The sequence below is a fragment of the Tupaia chinensis genome, unplaced genomic scaffold (genome assembly GCF_000334495.1).
Source record: "Tupaia chinensis unplaced genomic scaffold, TupChi_1.0 Scaffold000020_1, whole genome shotgun sequence".
NCBI lineage: Eukaryota > Metazoa > Chordata > Mammalia > Scandentia > Tupaiidae > Tupaia > Tupaia belangeri.
The window spans coordinates 423354-438577 of record NW_006159450.1 but is presented as its reverse complement, the minus strand read 5'-3'; the positions used below and the strand labels follow the sequence as shown (position 1 = coordinate 438577).

The window sequence follows — 15224 nt, the reverse complement described above, 5'->3', positions numbered from 1 at the left end:
GATCCTGGGGCCTCGCCGGGTCAGACTCCTCCACCAGGCCACCCAGGCAGCTCATGCACAGACCCCAAGTTTCCAGTGGGCTTTGCTGAGGCTGCACGGCCACAGGCAGGAGCCACCCTGGAACACCCACACCTGGCCTCACTGGCCCTCTGGTCTCAACCCGGGGCTGAAGGGAATGCCCAGAGGCTCCTGCCCTAGGGAGCCCTCATGAGCCCTGATCCCCCTGTAGGCCCCACCACAGCTGCCAGCTTCTTGCCCATAGTGGCACCTGACCAGCCAGGACTGATCACTCGGTAATAGCTCTGGACCACAGATTCTGCAGGTCTCTGAAGCCTGAGCAGCAGGTCTCCTCTGACCCCCCGGGCAGAGGTGCCACCGTGTGCTCCAGAGGGGCTAGGGGGGCTGTACACGGCTCAAAGCCTTTGGAGCTGAGCTGGCCTGAGCCCCACTCCAGGCCGCCCTGGTCGGGCCCCTCATGGGCTCTGTTCAGCCCAGAGCCCAGGGAACCAGACCTGGGCAGTGATCCCAGGCTCCCGGGCATCCGGTGGCTTGGAGGTCAGGCACACCCCATGCTGGGAGAGCCGTCGGCGGGGCAGAGATGGTACTGCTGTCCTAGAACTCTCTGGGAAAGCTGTCCCGCAGAGAGCATGCCCTGGGCTGGGGGCCGAGACTAGGGCACAGTGGGATGCTCGCGTGGGCGGAGCGGGTCTGCCCCAGGCCTATGTGTTCACCCTGATTGAATGTGGCCTCTGATGGGGAAGCCCCGTCCCCGTCCCCCTCTCTGAGCCGAGTGACTCAGCTGGCAGTGCCTGGTGCCGAGGCCGCCCAGATCCGGCTCGTGCTCCAGTGGTCACCAGGCTGCTGTCAGGCCTGGCATCCAGCGTCAGCCTGGCCAGGGCCATGAATAGAGACAGGAGCGCTGTTGATGACCCAGGACAAACAGCCCCATGGCCCCAAAGGGGTACAGGCCGAGGGGGAAGGCTGCGCTATCTGTCGGCTCCAGGCACTGCGGGCACGGCCGCCTCCCAGTTCTGGCCCGAACCTTGCCACCTGGGATGGCTGCCCAGTGTGCCCGCCTGGCACACCCGTCCACTCTGCGTCACGGGGAATGTGGCTGCTGTCAGGGCTGAGCTTCAAATGTGGTGAGCCACCAAGTCGCCACAACAGAAGGTTCCAGAATATGCTGGGGCAGCTCTGCTCGGCCATCCAGTCCTCCACGGGACTCGGTGCTGCGCTGCCTCCTCCAGCCCAAGCATGAAGCCGTGGCTCCCCTCTCAGGGTCTGTGCTTCCAGGAACCCTGCCCTGCGTATATCTTTACGGGGGATGGCCCCTCGGGCAGAGCCCCCTCCCTGGTGGATGCCATGGGATGGCCACGCCTGGTGTCACTCATTGTCTGCCCGAGCAGCACCCCTGGCATGCCACCTGGTCACTGCTGGAAGACACAGGTTTTGAAGACTGCGAGTAACCCTGGTGGGCGCTCCATGGTGCAGTGGAGTGGGAGCACGCTGCTCAGCCTGGCTCAGCCCCAGCCTGCCCCGTCGGCCCTGACATGCCTGCACATGTGCTACCCCGGGATTCCCCAGGCTGGGGGCTGAGGAAGGGGCGGGTGCGTGGCCAGGTCCTGGAGCTGAGCTCTCTCTTTTGTGTGCACGTCACATACCCCTCGGGAACAGGAAAGGTGAGGAGGAGACAGGGCGAACACAGCACCACGTGTGTATGGCGTCCCACTCGGAGCAAGCGCTGAGTGGGGCCACGGGCTTGCTTGTGCCCATTCTGGCAGCAAGGCGGCTATGGGTGTGAGCGTGGCCACCTCCACCCGTCCCCGGTGTGGTGGCAGGCCACTCCTCGCCTGCTCCAGCGTCCTGGTGGGCATGGTCTCGGCGTCCACCTACCCGCCCTGGTGACCGCGACGTGGCGATGCTTCCTGGGCTGGGGAGGCGGGTCTTCTACCTTTTACACTGCTCTTTCTTCCTTATTGTGGAGGCTGGGGGTCCTTGGCCTCTCCAGGCAGGGTCTCACGTCCCCAGTCGATGGCCCACATGTGCACGCTCCTGACCTGACCCTTTGAAGACGCAGCTTCCAAGATCCTGCTGGTGCTGGTGTGTCCGCCGCCTCCAGGATGGAACTTGTTTGGGGTCGTTTCTAAGGAACCTCTGCCTGATCAGGTCACCGAGCTACCCTCTTGGTGCTCTGCAGTCTGTCTCGGTCGGCCTAGCCACGGCAGTCCGGGTCACTGTAGCACGTGGTCGGGTCCCAGGGTATACGGACACGTTTCTCTGTGTGGGGTCAGCAGTTGTCCCAGATCCACTTCAGGAACAGGCCCCCTCCTCCGTCCCCTGCTGCCTCACCTGCACCCTGCAGGACCGCCTGGCTGCATGCGTGTGGGCCGCCTGGGCTGGGACCCCCACGGCCTGCCGACCCACAGCACGCAGTGCCGTCTGGCAGCTCTGCAGGGGTTGGGGGCTGGGTGTCACCCCGGCCACACTCTCCTTCCCGACGTGTCTGGCCATGGGTGGCCCTCTGCCCTCCGACCTGCAGAAGCGCCTGCGTGCCCTGGTCTGGGCACTCTCAGCCAGCACGGCCAGCTGCAGGAGCGCCTGCAGAGCGTAGCTCGTAGACCCTGCCTCGCGGCCTGATCGTGGCTGGGGACGAGTTCTCACTAAATGGCCAAAGGTGAAAAGAGCCCTGCCGGGGGTGAGGTGGGCCTCCATGGCTCAAGGGCTCAGCTCTCGGGTCAGTGCTGGGATCCGAGCTGTGATGCCTGGGGGTCTCGGGAGGCCCATGCCCTGTGGTGGTTACCTGACCTCAGGCTCACCAGGCCCGAGCGCCTCCCTGCACCCTTTGATTTCTCTCTGGAGGGTCTCCCCAAGAGTGGAGGACAGGCCCGCACCTCGGAACAGGCAGCCCGGTGCCACGTGCATAGAGGCGTGCTTCCCTCGCCCTGTCCGGGCACTGTCTGCGTGTGCGGGGTGCTAGCTGTGAGCAGGTGGACGCCAGGGCAGCCTGGCTGCCATGCACCCCATCTGGCTCCTGCCTGTCCACGCAGGGGCAAGTCCTGCCGGACCATCACCTTCGAGCAGTTCCAGGAGGCTCTGGGGGAGCTCGCCAGGAAGCGCTTCAAAGACAAGAGCAGCGAGGAGGCCGTGCGCGAGGTGCACCGGCTGGTGGAGGGCAAGGCGCCTGTCATTTCTGGGGTGACGGTGAGCTGGCGGGCGTGGTCTGGGAGGAGGGGTCGAGGATGGGGACCGGGGCAGCCTGGCGGACTGGACAGCAGCCTGAAGGCCTTGGGTGTCCTGACCCTGGGCCCCGGAGGGCACAGTTGGGCAGGTTTCGGCCATGGGGGTCTCTGGGACTGGGAGGACGCAAGAGCATGCAGATGCGGGGTTGGGGTGTAGACCTGGAGACCTGGGCTGCCCTAGGGCTGCTAAGCAGGACCCCCTCCTGCCTGCTGCTCGCCTGCCCAGCTGACGCCCGCCTCTCCCCTGTCCCTCCCCACCTCCTCTCCAGAAGGCCGTCTCTTCGCCCACAGTGTCACGCCTGACCGACACCACCAAGTTCACCGGCTCCCATAAGGAGCGCTTCGACCCGTCGGGCAGGGGCCGGGGCAAGGCAGGCCGCGTGTTCCTGGTGGACGAGTCGGGCTACGTCCCGGGCTACAAGCACGCGGGCACCTACGACCAGAAGGTGCAGGGGGGCAAGTAGCCCCCGGGGCGGCGCCGAGATGCAGCCGTGGGAGCCGCCGCCATCACGTCCGCATCCATTCCATCCACGCTCACGAGGGCAGAAACCAGACGGTTCTCAGCCTGGATGGATTGGGGCGACACCCAGGCCCCCACCCTGACACCCCCACATTACCTCTCAGACCCTGACTCTCTGACCCCACGAACATACCCACCTTGCCCCGGCCTGGGAGTAGGAGTGGGCTTCGAAGCATCTCCTGTCACACCCAGGCAGGGGCACTTGTGGCTCCCAGGCCGTGGGAGAGACCTCCCTGGCCTCCTGGCCGGCAGACGCTTCCAGAGCCCGCAGGCTGCAGGCGCTGACTGGCAGCACAGATAAACAGTTACCAGGACAGGGCCAGAACGGTGTCCGTGAGGGCCCAGGCCCACCCGTGCACCCCAGAGTCAAGGCCGCCTGGGGCTGGGTGGGGCATGTGGCACCCCTGTGTTGTGCATGGCTGTGCTGAGGCTCGAGGACAGTAGCTCTCGGCTGGCGGATGGCTGCTCGGGGTGGACAGGTCTGCTGCAGAGCTTGCCCAGGAGTAAGAAGAGACGGGGGCCTGGCTCAGGACGCCCTGTCCCACTGTCACCGGGGTGGGAGACTAGACAGGACTCCTGGGTGTGGTGTCGCACTCCTGCTGGCACACCCTGTCAGCAACCTCCCGCCCATACTGTCATCTCTGCCCTCTGCAACCTCCCTGTACCCCAAAGTGTGGGAGACCAGACCGAGTCCCAGGGAGATGCCAGGCCACAGCCTTGTCCTCAGGGGCCGCCCAGCATGGGAGCCAAAGCAGAGACTGTCCAGTGCACCCGCCCCACACCAAGGCACAGCTGTCTGCACCTGTGAGGGCCAGACACCCCCCCACTGGGAGGCCCCAGTGCCGGCCACCCCCTCACAGGGGTCTCCATGGCGATCTGCACCTTGGCCTCGTGCAGGGCCAGCCCGGCGAGAGCCGAGGCCACCCGGGGAAGTGTGTCCAGGAGCAGTGTGACGTGGCCGCTGGCCAACAACTACCAGTTCCTGGCCATCCTACCTCCTGCCTGCCTCCTCTGGGCCAGGAGAGCGCCAGGCCGAGTGAAGAGGGGCCAGGCAGAGCCCCCAGCTCACTGGCACCCTGAAGGACGGGTCTCTGCCAGATCCCTCAGCAGGGTGGGCTGCTGGGAGCTTCTGAAGCAGTGCCGGGTCAGACCCCATCAGAGCGAGGTGCAGGCCTCAAGGACATTGTGGAGGCCATCACCCTGCTGGGTGGAGAGGGCAGGCGTGTCCACCCAGGCCTGTGTGCCTCAGTGCCCCACCAGACCATGAGTCTGTGAAAGGGACACATGGGCAGTGTCTGGAAACCCTTCTGAGCATGCACTGTGTTCAGAAATCCCATCGCCACCTGAAAGCCCGTGTTCAGAAGGCTAACTGTCACCAGTGGCCACCGAGCAGGACTCCTCTTGGGTCTGTGAGGACCCAGGCCCCACCTCGCTCCTGCTCCCTCATGCCTGCCCCTGTCCTGCCATGTGGGCTCGCCACCTGCTGCACTTCTGTGTCCTGCCTGTGCCTAGCCTGGTCCTTTCCCATCACAGCCACGCCACACAGAGCACGCAGATCCTGCAGGGACTCGGCCGGAGCTGTGTGCCCAGTCCATGCAGAGGGTCAGGCCAGGGCACCACTGCAGGGGCTCACACCCTGTGCAGCAGGCATGAAAGCCCTGGGATTTTGCTGTGCCAGGACAGTCCTGACCAGGGGGGCGTCTTCAGGCATGTGGGACCCCCCCCCAACCAGCTCTTAACCAAGCAAGCCAGGGTGAGCCTGCCTCGGCGCACCCTCAGAACTCGGACCCAAGCTGAACATGAGTGCCCATGCTCAGGGCCCACTCACCTCACAGGGAGGCTCCTGTCACAGACCTGCCACCTGGCCCATGTGGTCAGCACTGCCCTGGAGCCGGACCGTGCAGCCAAGGGGCGCAGTGCACACCTGGCCTGAGGCACACCACAGCACCCACAGCCAGCCCCAAAGCTGTGCCCCTTAGAGAAGCAGCATTCACTGCCAACGACACTCCAGGACAGCCTGGTCACTGTCCGAGCTCTGGTTTCTGAGACCAAGAACCCATGGCCCTCCCCGTGGCCCTCCCCATCCTAGCTTGGGGCTCCCTAGGTCTCCTGGAGGGAGAACCCACACCCCAGGCTCCCCCTCCACCTGGCTCACGGGGAAGCACTGCGCACCTGGCATGGTGTGTCGGACAGGCCCAGGTTTCACATGCACACAGCCAGGGCTGCACCCTTGAGCCGTTCCCTCTCTTCCCACCGGCACCCAGCATGGAGGAGCAGCAGCTCAGTCGTGAGGTCTGAGTGGTCGCGCCGTCCCGTGAGCATCACCTGGGAGCAGGGCTAGCGTGTGTGTGACTGTGAGGACGGACCACCTGCATCTCACCTGCAGACACGCGGGTTCCCATGTTTCTGGGTATTCCGAGGACTCAGCAGGCACTGTCCTTGTTGCATGTTTTATGCAGTGCCAGTTAGCTCTTATTAACCACAGTGGGGAGGGCTCAGCATCCGTCTGTGAATAACCAAACTGCCCAGCCTCACACCCAGGAGACAGGGCCAGGTCCCGCCGGGGAACGCAGGAGTCGGGCCAGGTCCCACTGGGGATACACAGGAGACAGAGCCAGGTCCCACCGGAGACACTCAGGAGTCGTGTCCAGCCAAGAGAGGCCAGGTGATGGCATCTGAGTGGCAGGAGTGTGTCTAAGAACACCGCACCAGCAATCTTACTCATTTCTATTTAATGCTACAGGATAAGCAACTAGGTAGTGGTAACAATTAGCTTTATCAAAATCAAAGTGCAAATTACACGTTTAAAGTACCACAGCGAAGCAGTGTGTGTACTGGAGCACTTTTACACCGGCTCGTAGCCTCAGCCTTGCTCCTGGTGGCAGACTAGCTGAGGGCCCGTGCTGCCCCCGTGGGAGGGCTGTCTCGCTGGCATGCCTCCTCTCCCCGGAGCCGTGGGGCCGGTGCAGGCAGCCATGGGCAGGGCCCGCTGTTGTATGAACTGAGCGCTCCTGGCTCCGGCCGCACCCAGGGTCACATGCCAGCTGCTTCTGCACCATAGCTGGCAGGGCCTTGAGCCAGAGGCACCAGGGCCCTCTTACCTGCGATATTTAGCGTCCCCCTGGCTTATTCCCCCTCCCGGTCACTGTGGGCACCTGGCTACCCCTTGTGCTGCAGCGCATGCCACAGGGGACATGCATGCCACCTGTCCCAATAGCCCCGGCCGACGGTCGGCTGTACTGTGAAGTCCTGACAGGCTACAAGTCCTTCCAGTGCTGATCTCGAGCAGCCCTTCCCCCGGCTGACTACTGACCCCAGGAGCCGTGACGGGTGACGGGAGGGTGCTCCGAGACGCGGCAGGGACCTCCCTTGTCCTTAGACCTAACAAATGAATCTAAGCCCAACGACAAAGGAGCCTGCATAACTCAGAAGAAACTTGAAAGGGCGAATACTACTAGTTTGTACTAGGTTTTTTTCAAGGAAGGGAAACAGATTTATATATATATATATATGCAGTCTATTTTTACACTGTCTTACCCACGGGGAGAGCGGAGCGTCTCACTTTATCACTGAGGGTGTGGAGGTCAGGGGCGTCCTGGCCCTGAAAGCATTCGCCAAGATGTGGTGGTGTGGGGTGGACCTGCTGTCCTTCCGCAGAGCACATGGCATGGTGTCACTCGCTGGACGGTCTGTCTGGGCCTGGCTGGCAGACTTGGTGAAGCCGCTCGTGTCTGTCTGTCTGTCTGCATAGTGCCCCCTGTGTGTCTGCTAACGCTGTCTCCAGCTGGTAAAGTGGTGAATAAAGATGTCAGACTGTGGCCTCCTGTCCTCAATCGCAAACTGTCCCTGCAGTCACACCCTCTGGCCAGCTGGCGTGACATTTGGGGATGAGTCCGGGGAGGGGCTTTCTCTGACCAGAGTTCCCAGGCCAAGGACCCCACATCACCTTTGCCCAAGGAAACCTCGGACGCCCGTGCTGGGCTAGGGCTGGCCACTCAACCTGAGAAGGCAGGGCCCCGCCCGAATGGCTAGTGGGCTGAACACGATGGCATCTTGCACGCCCACAGCACCCCAAGGACAGAACAATGCCAGAGATGTGGTAACGTGAGACCCGGCCAATGCTCCCCGGGGACGTGGGCTCCCACAGGGAGGACACAGCACAGGCATGTCACACGACACGTTTTCCAGCACAGACGAGGCTCATGATGGTCCAGCGAACAGTCAGGAAAGCCACTCTGGACGCTCAGTGACCACGGGACACTTCCTGTGAGTGGCATCAGTTCACGAGCGGCCTGGAAACAGCCAAGTGAACACAGGGCCACAGCTCCTGGAGGTCTGGTGGGGCAAGGTGCTGAGCACACACAGGCACGTGTGCTGGAACAGGCAGCTGCAGCCTGAGACCCGCAGAGACGCTGAGGGAGAGGGGCCTGCGCGCGGCAGTGGCAGGGATTCCTGGGACAGAGTGGCCTCTGGGACTGGGACCAGGCACAAGCACAGCCACTCGGTGAGCTGAGGAAGCAGAGAGACAGGACGGGTGGGCTGGAGAGCATTCATGTATTGTCGATGTCAGCTGGTCAGGACATGGAAAGGACAAAGGTCAGTTTGGAAAGGACTGCTAACCTGGGCCAACAGAGAACGTTCCAGGCGGCTGCTCCCCCACCCAGGCGTTAGTACTGAAGTCAAGTCCACTGGAGCAGAGCGCCCCCTTGGGGAGGGAGAAGGACGGCAGGGAGGTGTCCAGGCCCCATAAAGATCTGACAGTCCCGGCAGCCCTCTGCACGGCCTGGGATGGGCTGCCAGAGGGGCGCCCCGTGGGCAGGAAGGCTGGGACAGGCCCCGTGCCCGCTGCCTGCACACTGGCCAGGGCTGCGGGTGAGTGGACACAGCTGACAGAGTGAGGGCGAGGGCTCTCCTCCAGGCAGTCTGTGTCTCCGGCCACTGGTCGTGCTCAAAGGGAGGCGATGGTCCTGTGGACAGGAACCACCAAGGCTCTGCAGGAGCCACTGAGACGGCTGCCTCTCGCAGACAGGAGTGACGGGCCCAGGGCCAGGGGTGCCTAGGCCTGCTCACATGCAGTGGTTCTCGGTTTTCGGTCTGACAGTGGACGGCATGGACAGAGCTGCCCGTCAGCAGAGGCATGCACTGACCAGACCCCGAAAGGCGGGGCATCTGGAAGTGGGGGCTTGCAGGTTATTGGTGGGCTTAGAAATGATTAGGTTAGGGACCAGCAGTTAGTGTAATGGCTATGTCGCTGGACTCCCACGTAGTCGACTGTGGTTCGAGTCCCGGATCTGGTGCCATAAACTCACGTCAGGTGCATGTGCATGCATGCTCAAGATCCCGAGAGGAGAATGGAGAAGGGATTGCGGCATGGCCATCCCCCCTGGGGAGTGATTTCTTGCTTTCTGTCTCTCTCTCTCTGTCTGTCTGGTGAGCACACATGCCCTATAGCAAAAAAAGAAAAAATAAATAAATTATTAAGTTAGTAATTGGCTGAAAACTCAAGTATCAGTTCCCAAGGGAAATCAGAAAAGAATGCCTATTTTGCCCTAAGAGGGATCAGGCTCACTTGACTACTGCCCGGGCGCATGTGCATGTGTACCCCAAACCCGAGGAGGGTGGAGGAGAGACTGCAGTACACCATCCTCCTCCATCACAAAAACACTGCCAGGAGAGGGACGGAGGGAGCACCCCGACCTCTGGGCCCCAGCATCTGCTAACGTCTGCAGGTGGACTCCCCAGGCCTCCTGGCAAGGAGTTTGGAACAGGACTGAGCAGTCACAATCTATCCTCAATCCTTCCACCTCTGCCACAGGGACACAACTGGCAATTCTGAATCACCAGAAAGACAGAGAGATAGAAAGCCAGAAATCACCCCCCAGGGGGTATGGCCACACCACAATCCCTTTCTAAAAGTCTGTGATCTTGGGACCAGCAGTGAGTGTAATGGCTATGTCGCTGGACTCCCACGTAGGCGACTGTGGTTCGAGTCCCGGATCTGGTGCCATAAACTCACGTCAGGTGCATGTGCATGCATGCTCAAGATCCCGAGAGGAGAATGGAGAAGGGATTGCGGCATGGCCATCCCCCCTGGGGAGTGATTTCTTGCTTTCTGTCTCTCTCTCTCTGTCTGTCTGGTGAGCACACATGCCCTATAGCAAAAAAAGAAAAAATAAATAAATTATTAAGTTAGTAATTGGCTGAAAACTCAAGTATCAGTTCCCAAGGGAAATCAGAAAAGAATGCCTATTTTGCCCTAAGAGGGATCAGGCTCACTTGACTACTGCCCGGGCGCATGTGCATGTGTACCCCAAACCCGAGGAGGGTGGAGGAGAGACTGCAGTACACCATCCTCCTCCATCACAAAAACACTGCCAGGAGAGGGACGGAGGGAGCACCCCGACCTCTGGGCCCCAGCATCTGCTAACGTCTGCAGGTGGACTCCCCAGGCCTCCTGGCAAGGAGTTTGGAACAGGACTGAGCAGTCACAATCTATCCTCAATCCTTCCACCTCTGCCACAGGGACACAACTGGCAATTCTGAAGCCATAAAAGTGTCATTAAAGGATTGAGTGTTATGCCAAAAAATCTGAAAACTAAAACAAAACAGGCCAGTTCCAAGACACACTGTAACTCACAAGGCGGAGTTGAGGGGAGTGGACAGCCTGCTCAGGCCCGTGGCTCAGGGAAAGTGACAGCAACTCAGAGGGAAATCCTGGAGCCCCACTAGCTGCACACGTGACGCCTGTCCTGCTCATAGCTCACCTGGGGGGGGCAATGCGGGATGTCACGGTACGGCTCCCAAGGCCACAGAAGGACAGGCAGCGACCTAAGCCCGCCAGCACCTCCGCCCAGCCTGCGATGGCACCACAGTCCCACCCACCCCGGGGAGGCTGGCGAGTGCAGAGGGCACCTGGAGGATGGGCCGGTCGAGTCCTGGAACAGCTCATGAAGCTCCTCCTTCGGTCGGAGGCCCAAGGAGCCCAACAAAAAAAGCTTGAGGCACGGATAACCACACAAGCAAATCCCTCCGAATGTCCGAGGAAGAGGTCGCCTGAGACAATTCTAGGGACAGAGGAGACGCACATCCACCTTCACACCAGGCCAGCACGCAGCCCTGGCAAGAGCAGCTATGAAGGGGCCCCACGCGGGAGCGCCCCAGGAAGAGCAGGCCTTACTGTGGCCACTGCATGGTGCACGCTTTGTGCAGAGGCTGCCCTCAAATCTCACTTATAATAACCCATGTCATCTCCACTACCCTGTGAGCCAGGCACTGCACCCCCATTTACAAATCTGGGCCCAGAGACTACCTGCCAAAGCGCGGCAAGAAGTGAGGTGGCTGGAATATATATATGGAGACTCTCGGTATCGAGTATATCTGAACTTCCAGACCATTTATATGACAGCAAATTATGGTAACCGTTCACACTGAGAAAAATCAGAGGTCACCCGCAGTCGTACGTAAGTACCCGACACGATGCTCGGCAGACCGACCACGGAGGGAGGTCAGGTCACCCGCAGTCGTACGTAAATACCCGATGCGACGCTTGGCAGACCGACCACGGAGGGAGCGTCTAGCCTGACCCAGGCCGGCTCCCAGCCTTGCCACGTGCTCTGACACAGCGAGAGCACTGACCTACTTTTCCCAGCCCAGCTGCGTGGAGGCTCTCAGCAGCACACAAAACCAAAACTAAAGAACATATGGAGTGAAAATTCAGAGCAGAGGCCAGCAGGTGGCATGGTGGTTACGGTGCTAGATTTTCATATGGCGGACTGCGGTTTGAGTCCTGGGCCTGGGGGCTTGTTTTCTCACTTTCTCTTTCTCTCTCTGCCTCTCCCTCATGAGTGCACATGCTCTGTAGCAAATTTAAAAAGTAATAATAATAAATTAAATTAATTCTTTTTAAAAAAAATCCAGAGTAAAGAGAATAGGAAGAAAGTTCATACTCATGGAGAACATGGCCATGTGGCTGGGGATGTTGAAACAGCTACAGATAAATGAGTAAAACTGTGAGGCTGCTAGGCACAAAGTTAACACACACTGGCCGAGTTTCCATTTAAATGCAACAAGTAGTTAGAAAAACAAAATCCAAACAAAATTGCTCTTTTTTCTTTTTTAGGAGAGGTTTTTGCTATAGGGCATGTGTGCTAGCTGGAGAGACAGAGAGAGACAGAGAGACAGAAAGTGAGAAATCATTCCAGAGGGGTGGCCATGCCGCAATCCCTTCTCCATTCTCCTCTCAGGGTCTTGGGTATGCACACACATGTGCCTGGCGTGAGTTTCAAATTGCCAGGACTGGGACTCGAACCTTGGTTGACTAAGTGGGAATCCAGTAATCATTATCTGCTTATTCCGAAATCCAAACAGAATTGTAAAATTGTAAAAATAGCATCACAAAATAAAAAGAACCTAGAAATAAATATAACAAAAGCTATGTAAGACTCTCTGGAAGTGTACGGTACTATGACATATACGAACATACATGTTAACATATGTTTCACATAAGGAAGGGGAGCCCACTCAGGTCTGTAAATCTCAATATTACAGAGGGGTAACTTCTTCCCAGACTGGTCTGCAGGGTCAGCGCAGTTCAGACACACCCTGATGTAACCAGCTCATAGGGTCATGCCTGTAGGTACGAAGGCTTGCCCCGGAGGGCTGTGTGGTCGGAGATGACAGGAGATGAGAAACTGGTGGCCAGGACACGTGGGTCACTGACGAGGCATGCAGCTGGGGTGAGCGGACTTACACACAGAAAACAATGAAACCGGGGCCTCGACCGCCACAACATGGCAAAGCCAATGCCAGGAAGAGAATACCTGAAACCCTGGAGATGGAACTACGAAATCTTTTGGAAGGTGACACAGCAGAACAGCTTCATAACCATGAAAAGGTAAAGGCTTGTTTAAAATTAGGGTCCCCAAATGCTTTAATCATAAAGAAAAAGACTGATACACATTCAAGTGAAAGATCCTCTTCATCAAAACACACCATTAGAAAGTGAAAGGAGGGTGAGACCAGCAGTTGGCGTAATGGCTGTGTCGCTGGACTCCCACGTAGTCGACCGCGTTTGAGTCCTGGACTCTGTAGCTTAAACTCACGCTGGGTATGTGTGCGTGCGTGCCCAAGATCCTGAGAGGAGAATGGAGAAGGGATTGCGGCATGGCCATCCCCCCCGGGGGTGATTTCTGGCTTTCTGTCTCTCTGTCTCTGTTTCTCTCTCTCTGGCAAGTGCATGCGCCCTATAGCAAAACCTCTCAAAAAAGAAAGTGAAAGGAGGTCCTCCCCTCCATGACCTAGGTTAGGGAGCTGGGTCCCACATGACCAACCATGTGCTTGTTTTGAATCTTGCTCCTGGCAGCTTGAAAACCATGCCAGGTGTGTGAGTGCATGTCCCCTACAGGACAGAGGTGGAGGGGACGGACTGAGGGTAACCACGCCCCCTGGGCTGCTTGTTCCCTCCTCCCTCTCTCAGTGGCAAATTAAGAGTAAAACAACAAGAAAATCCTATTTGCAAACGTAACCCACAAAGCACTTACTGTAAGGAACGATAAATTCCTCCTCCAAACCAAAAGATGCAGATTATCCAGTAGAGAAACGGGGAAGACCTGAGCAGGCCCTGTATGGGAAGAAAACCCGGATGCCCAATACACACGTCTAAAGGTGTTCCCGGGAGACGTCAGCTCCCGTGACAGTGCTGCGAGGGACCACACTGCTAGAGACGGCCGCCTGGCAGTCGGGGCTGCCCAGTACTCGACTAAGAGCACGTTGCGGCTAAAGGGGACAGGAGCACCGTGGGGATGAGACTTCACAGAGAAGAGCCGTGGCCCAGCTTGAGAAGAGCCACGGCCCAGCAGTGGCTGTGCTGTAGGCTCCCAGGACCCTGCGAGGATGGCCGGCCCAGCCCTCCTCCGTGTGTGCACGAGTACCCTGCCCGGCCCGGCCCTCCTCCGTGTGTGCACGAGTACTCTGCCCGGCCCGGCCCTCCTCCGTGTGTGCACGAGTACTCTCACCAGTAAGATAGAGTGAGATCCGATCAGCGAATAGGCAGGTGGGACAGGGTGCAGCGGAAAACGCGGCCTCTGTGGGCAGACCTGCATGGGCGGTGGCCACGGAGGCTCGCAGCACCTGCGTGTCCACGATGCAGGCTGGTCACGCTGGGGCTGTATCCTAGCCTCAGGCCCCTGTTGGGGTGCAGCTATCCCTCTTCTTCTCTCATTTGTGGAATAAACAAGTTTCAGAAAAATGTTCACAATAGGGCCAGCCTCCGAGTGGGCCAGCAGCTAACAGTCTGCAGAGCTGGTACCGACCGGCCAGCTCCGAACGTGCCAGGAACATGTGCACGGCCTAGGTCCTGGGGCTGAGGGACAGTCCCAGAGTCTGGGAGGGTGATCCCATGTGAGCCCCGGGGAGGGTGTGCCCTTCTCAAGTCCTGGGGAGGGTTACTCCCCCAAACGTGAGCCCTGGGGAGGGGCCTGCCTCTCTCTCTCTCTCCCTCTCTTGCATGGACATGCTTTTGTACCCACTCTGTTATGAATGATTTAAAAATAGGAAATAGGTAACGAAAAAAAACGGCATTTTAGAACATACAGACATAAAATTTCCAATACTGAGAACTCATGGGCTTACCACCTAATGAGCCGTGAGGAGCATCGGGAAATCTCGCACCAGCTACAGGGCCCACCAGAGTACAGCTGAGAAAGGGGGAAGCCCGCCTGCAGCGAGTGACCTGTAATCCCCAGGAGCTGGAGTCTGGGGGAGAGAGGGAAAGGTGGCAGGGACAGTCACAGCTTTGCACGTTTCGTGAAGACGGAGCACAGCCCCGAGCTCAGGGACCCACGCGAGGTAAGCATAGCACATGTGTCCCGGCCAGTGTCAAACGAGTTCGTGCCAAAATCTCTTCTCTTAGGCTTTTGTCACACGGCACATGCCTAAGCACCAGAGAGGAGGGAGACAGAGACTGAGGCAGAGGGAGAGCCCCTAGGGTGCTCAGGCCACAAACCCTTCTCCTCGCAGAGTCCCGGGCATGCCCGTACATGCTGGCTGGCGTAGCTGTCACGATGCTGGCTCTGAGACTCGAACTGTGGTTGACATGGGAAGTCGAGCACCTCAACCACTACGGGAACTTTTTAATTCTTTTAGATAAATAAAAGATCTGATGACAATGAACCCCAACCTCTGACACACTTTCCTGCTGTTACAAAAACTGATGCTGTCGGACATGGTGGTGACCAGACAGAGCAGGACAGGAGAGTCTGCAGCCTGCACTTCCTGCTCTGAGGGGGAGCGGTGCCCTGAGTGCCCAGTGTGGGACCGTGGGCACACTTCTGTGCACAAGGACATGGCACACACACAGTAAGAGCGCGGACGCAGCAGACCCAGCGCACGCAGACCCAACACACAGACCCGGTGTGCGCAGACGCAGCACACAGTCGCGGCTGCCCAAGAACGTTTTCTCAGCCTTC

At 59.1% G+C, this 15224-nt stretch overlaps 1 protein-coding gene across 2 annotated transcripts in view; it reads left to right on the top strand.

Moving 5' to 3' along the window:
* The window catches only part of TPPP (tubulin polymerization promoting protein), a 30103-nt gene extending 22526 nt beyond the window's left edge, over window positions 1–7577 (top strand). The window contains exons 3-4 of one of the 2 annotated variants that reach the window (XM_006140115.3): window positions 3048–3201; window positions 3509–7577. In XM_006140115.3, coding sequence (XP_006140177.1) covers window positions 3048–3201; window positions 3509–3703 — 349 coding nt within the window. In that variant the 3' untranslated portion in view covers window positions 3704–7577. The remainder of the gene's footprint in view (window positions 1–3047; window positions 3202–3508) is intronic. The other variant, XM_006140116.3, reaches the window with a different exon arrangement.
* The last annotated feature ends 7647 nt before the right edge of the window (window positions 7578–15224 follow it).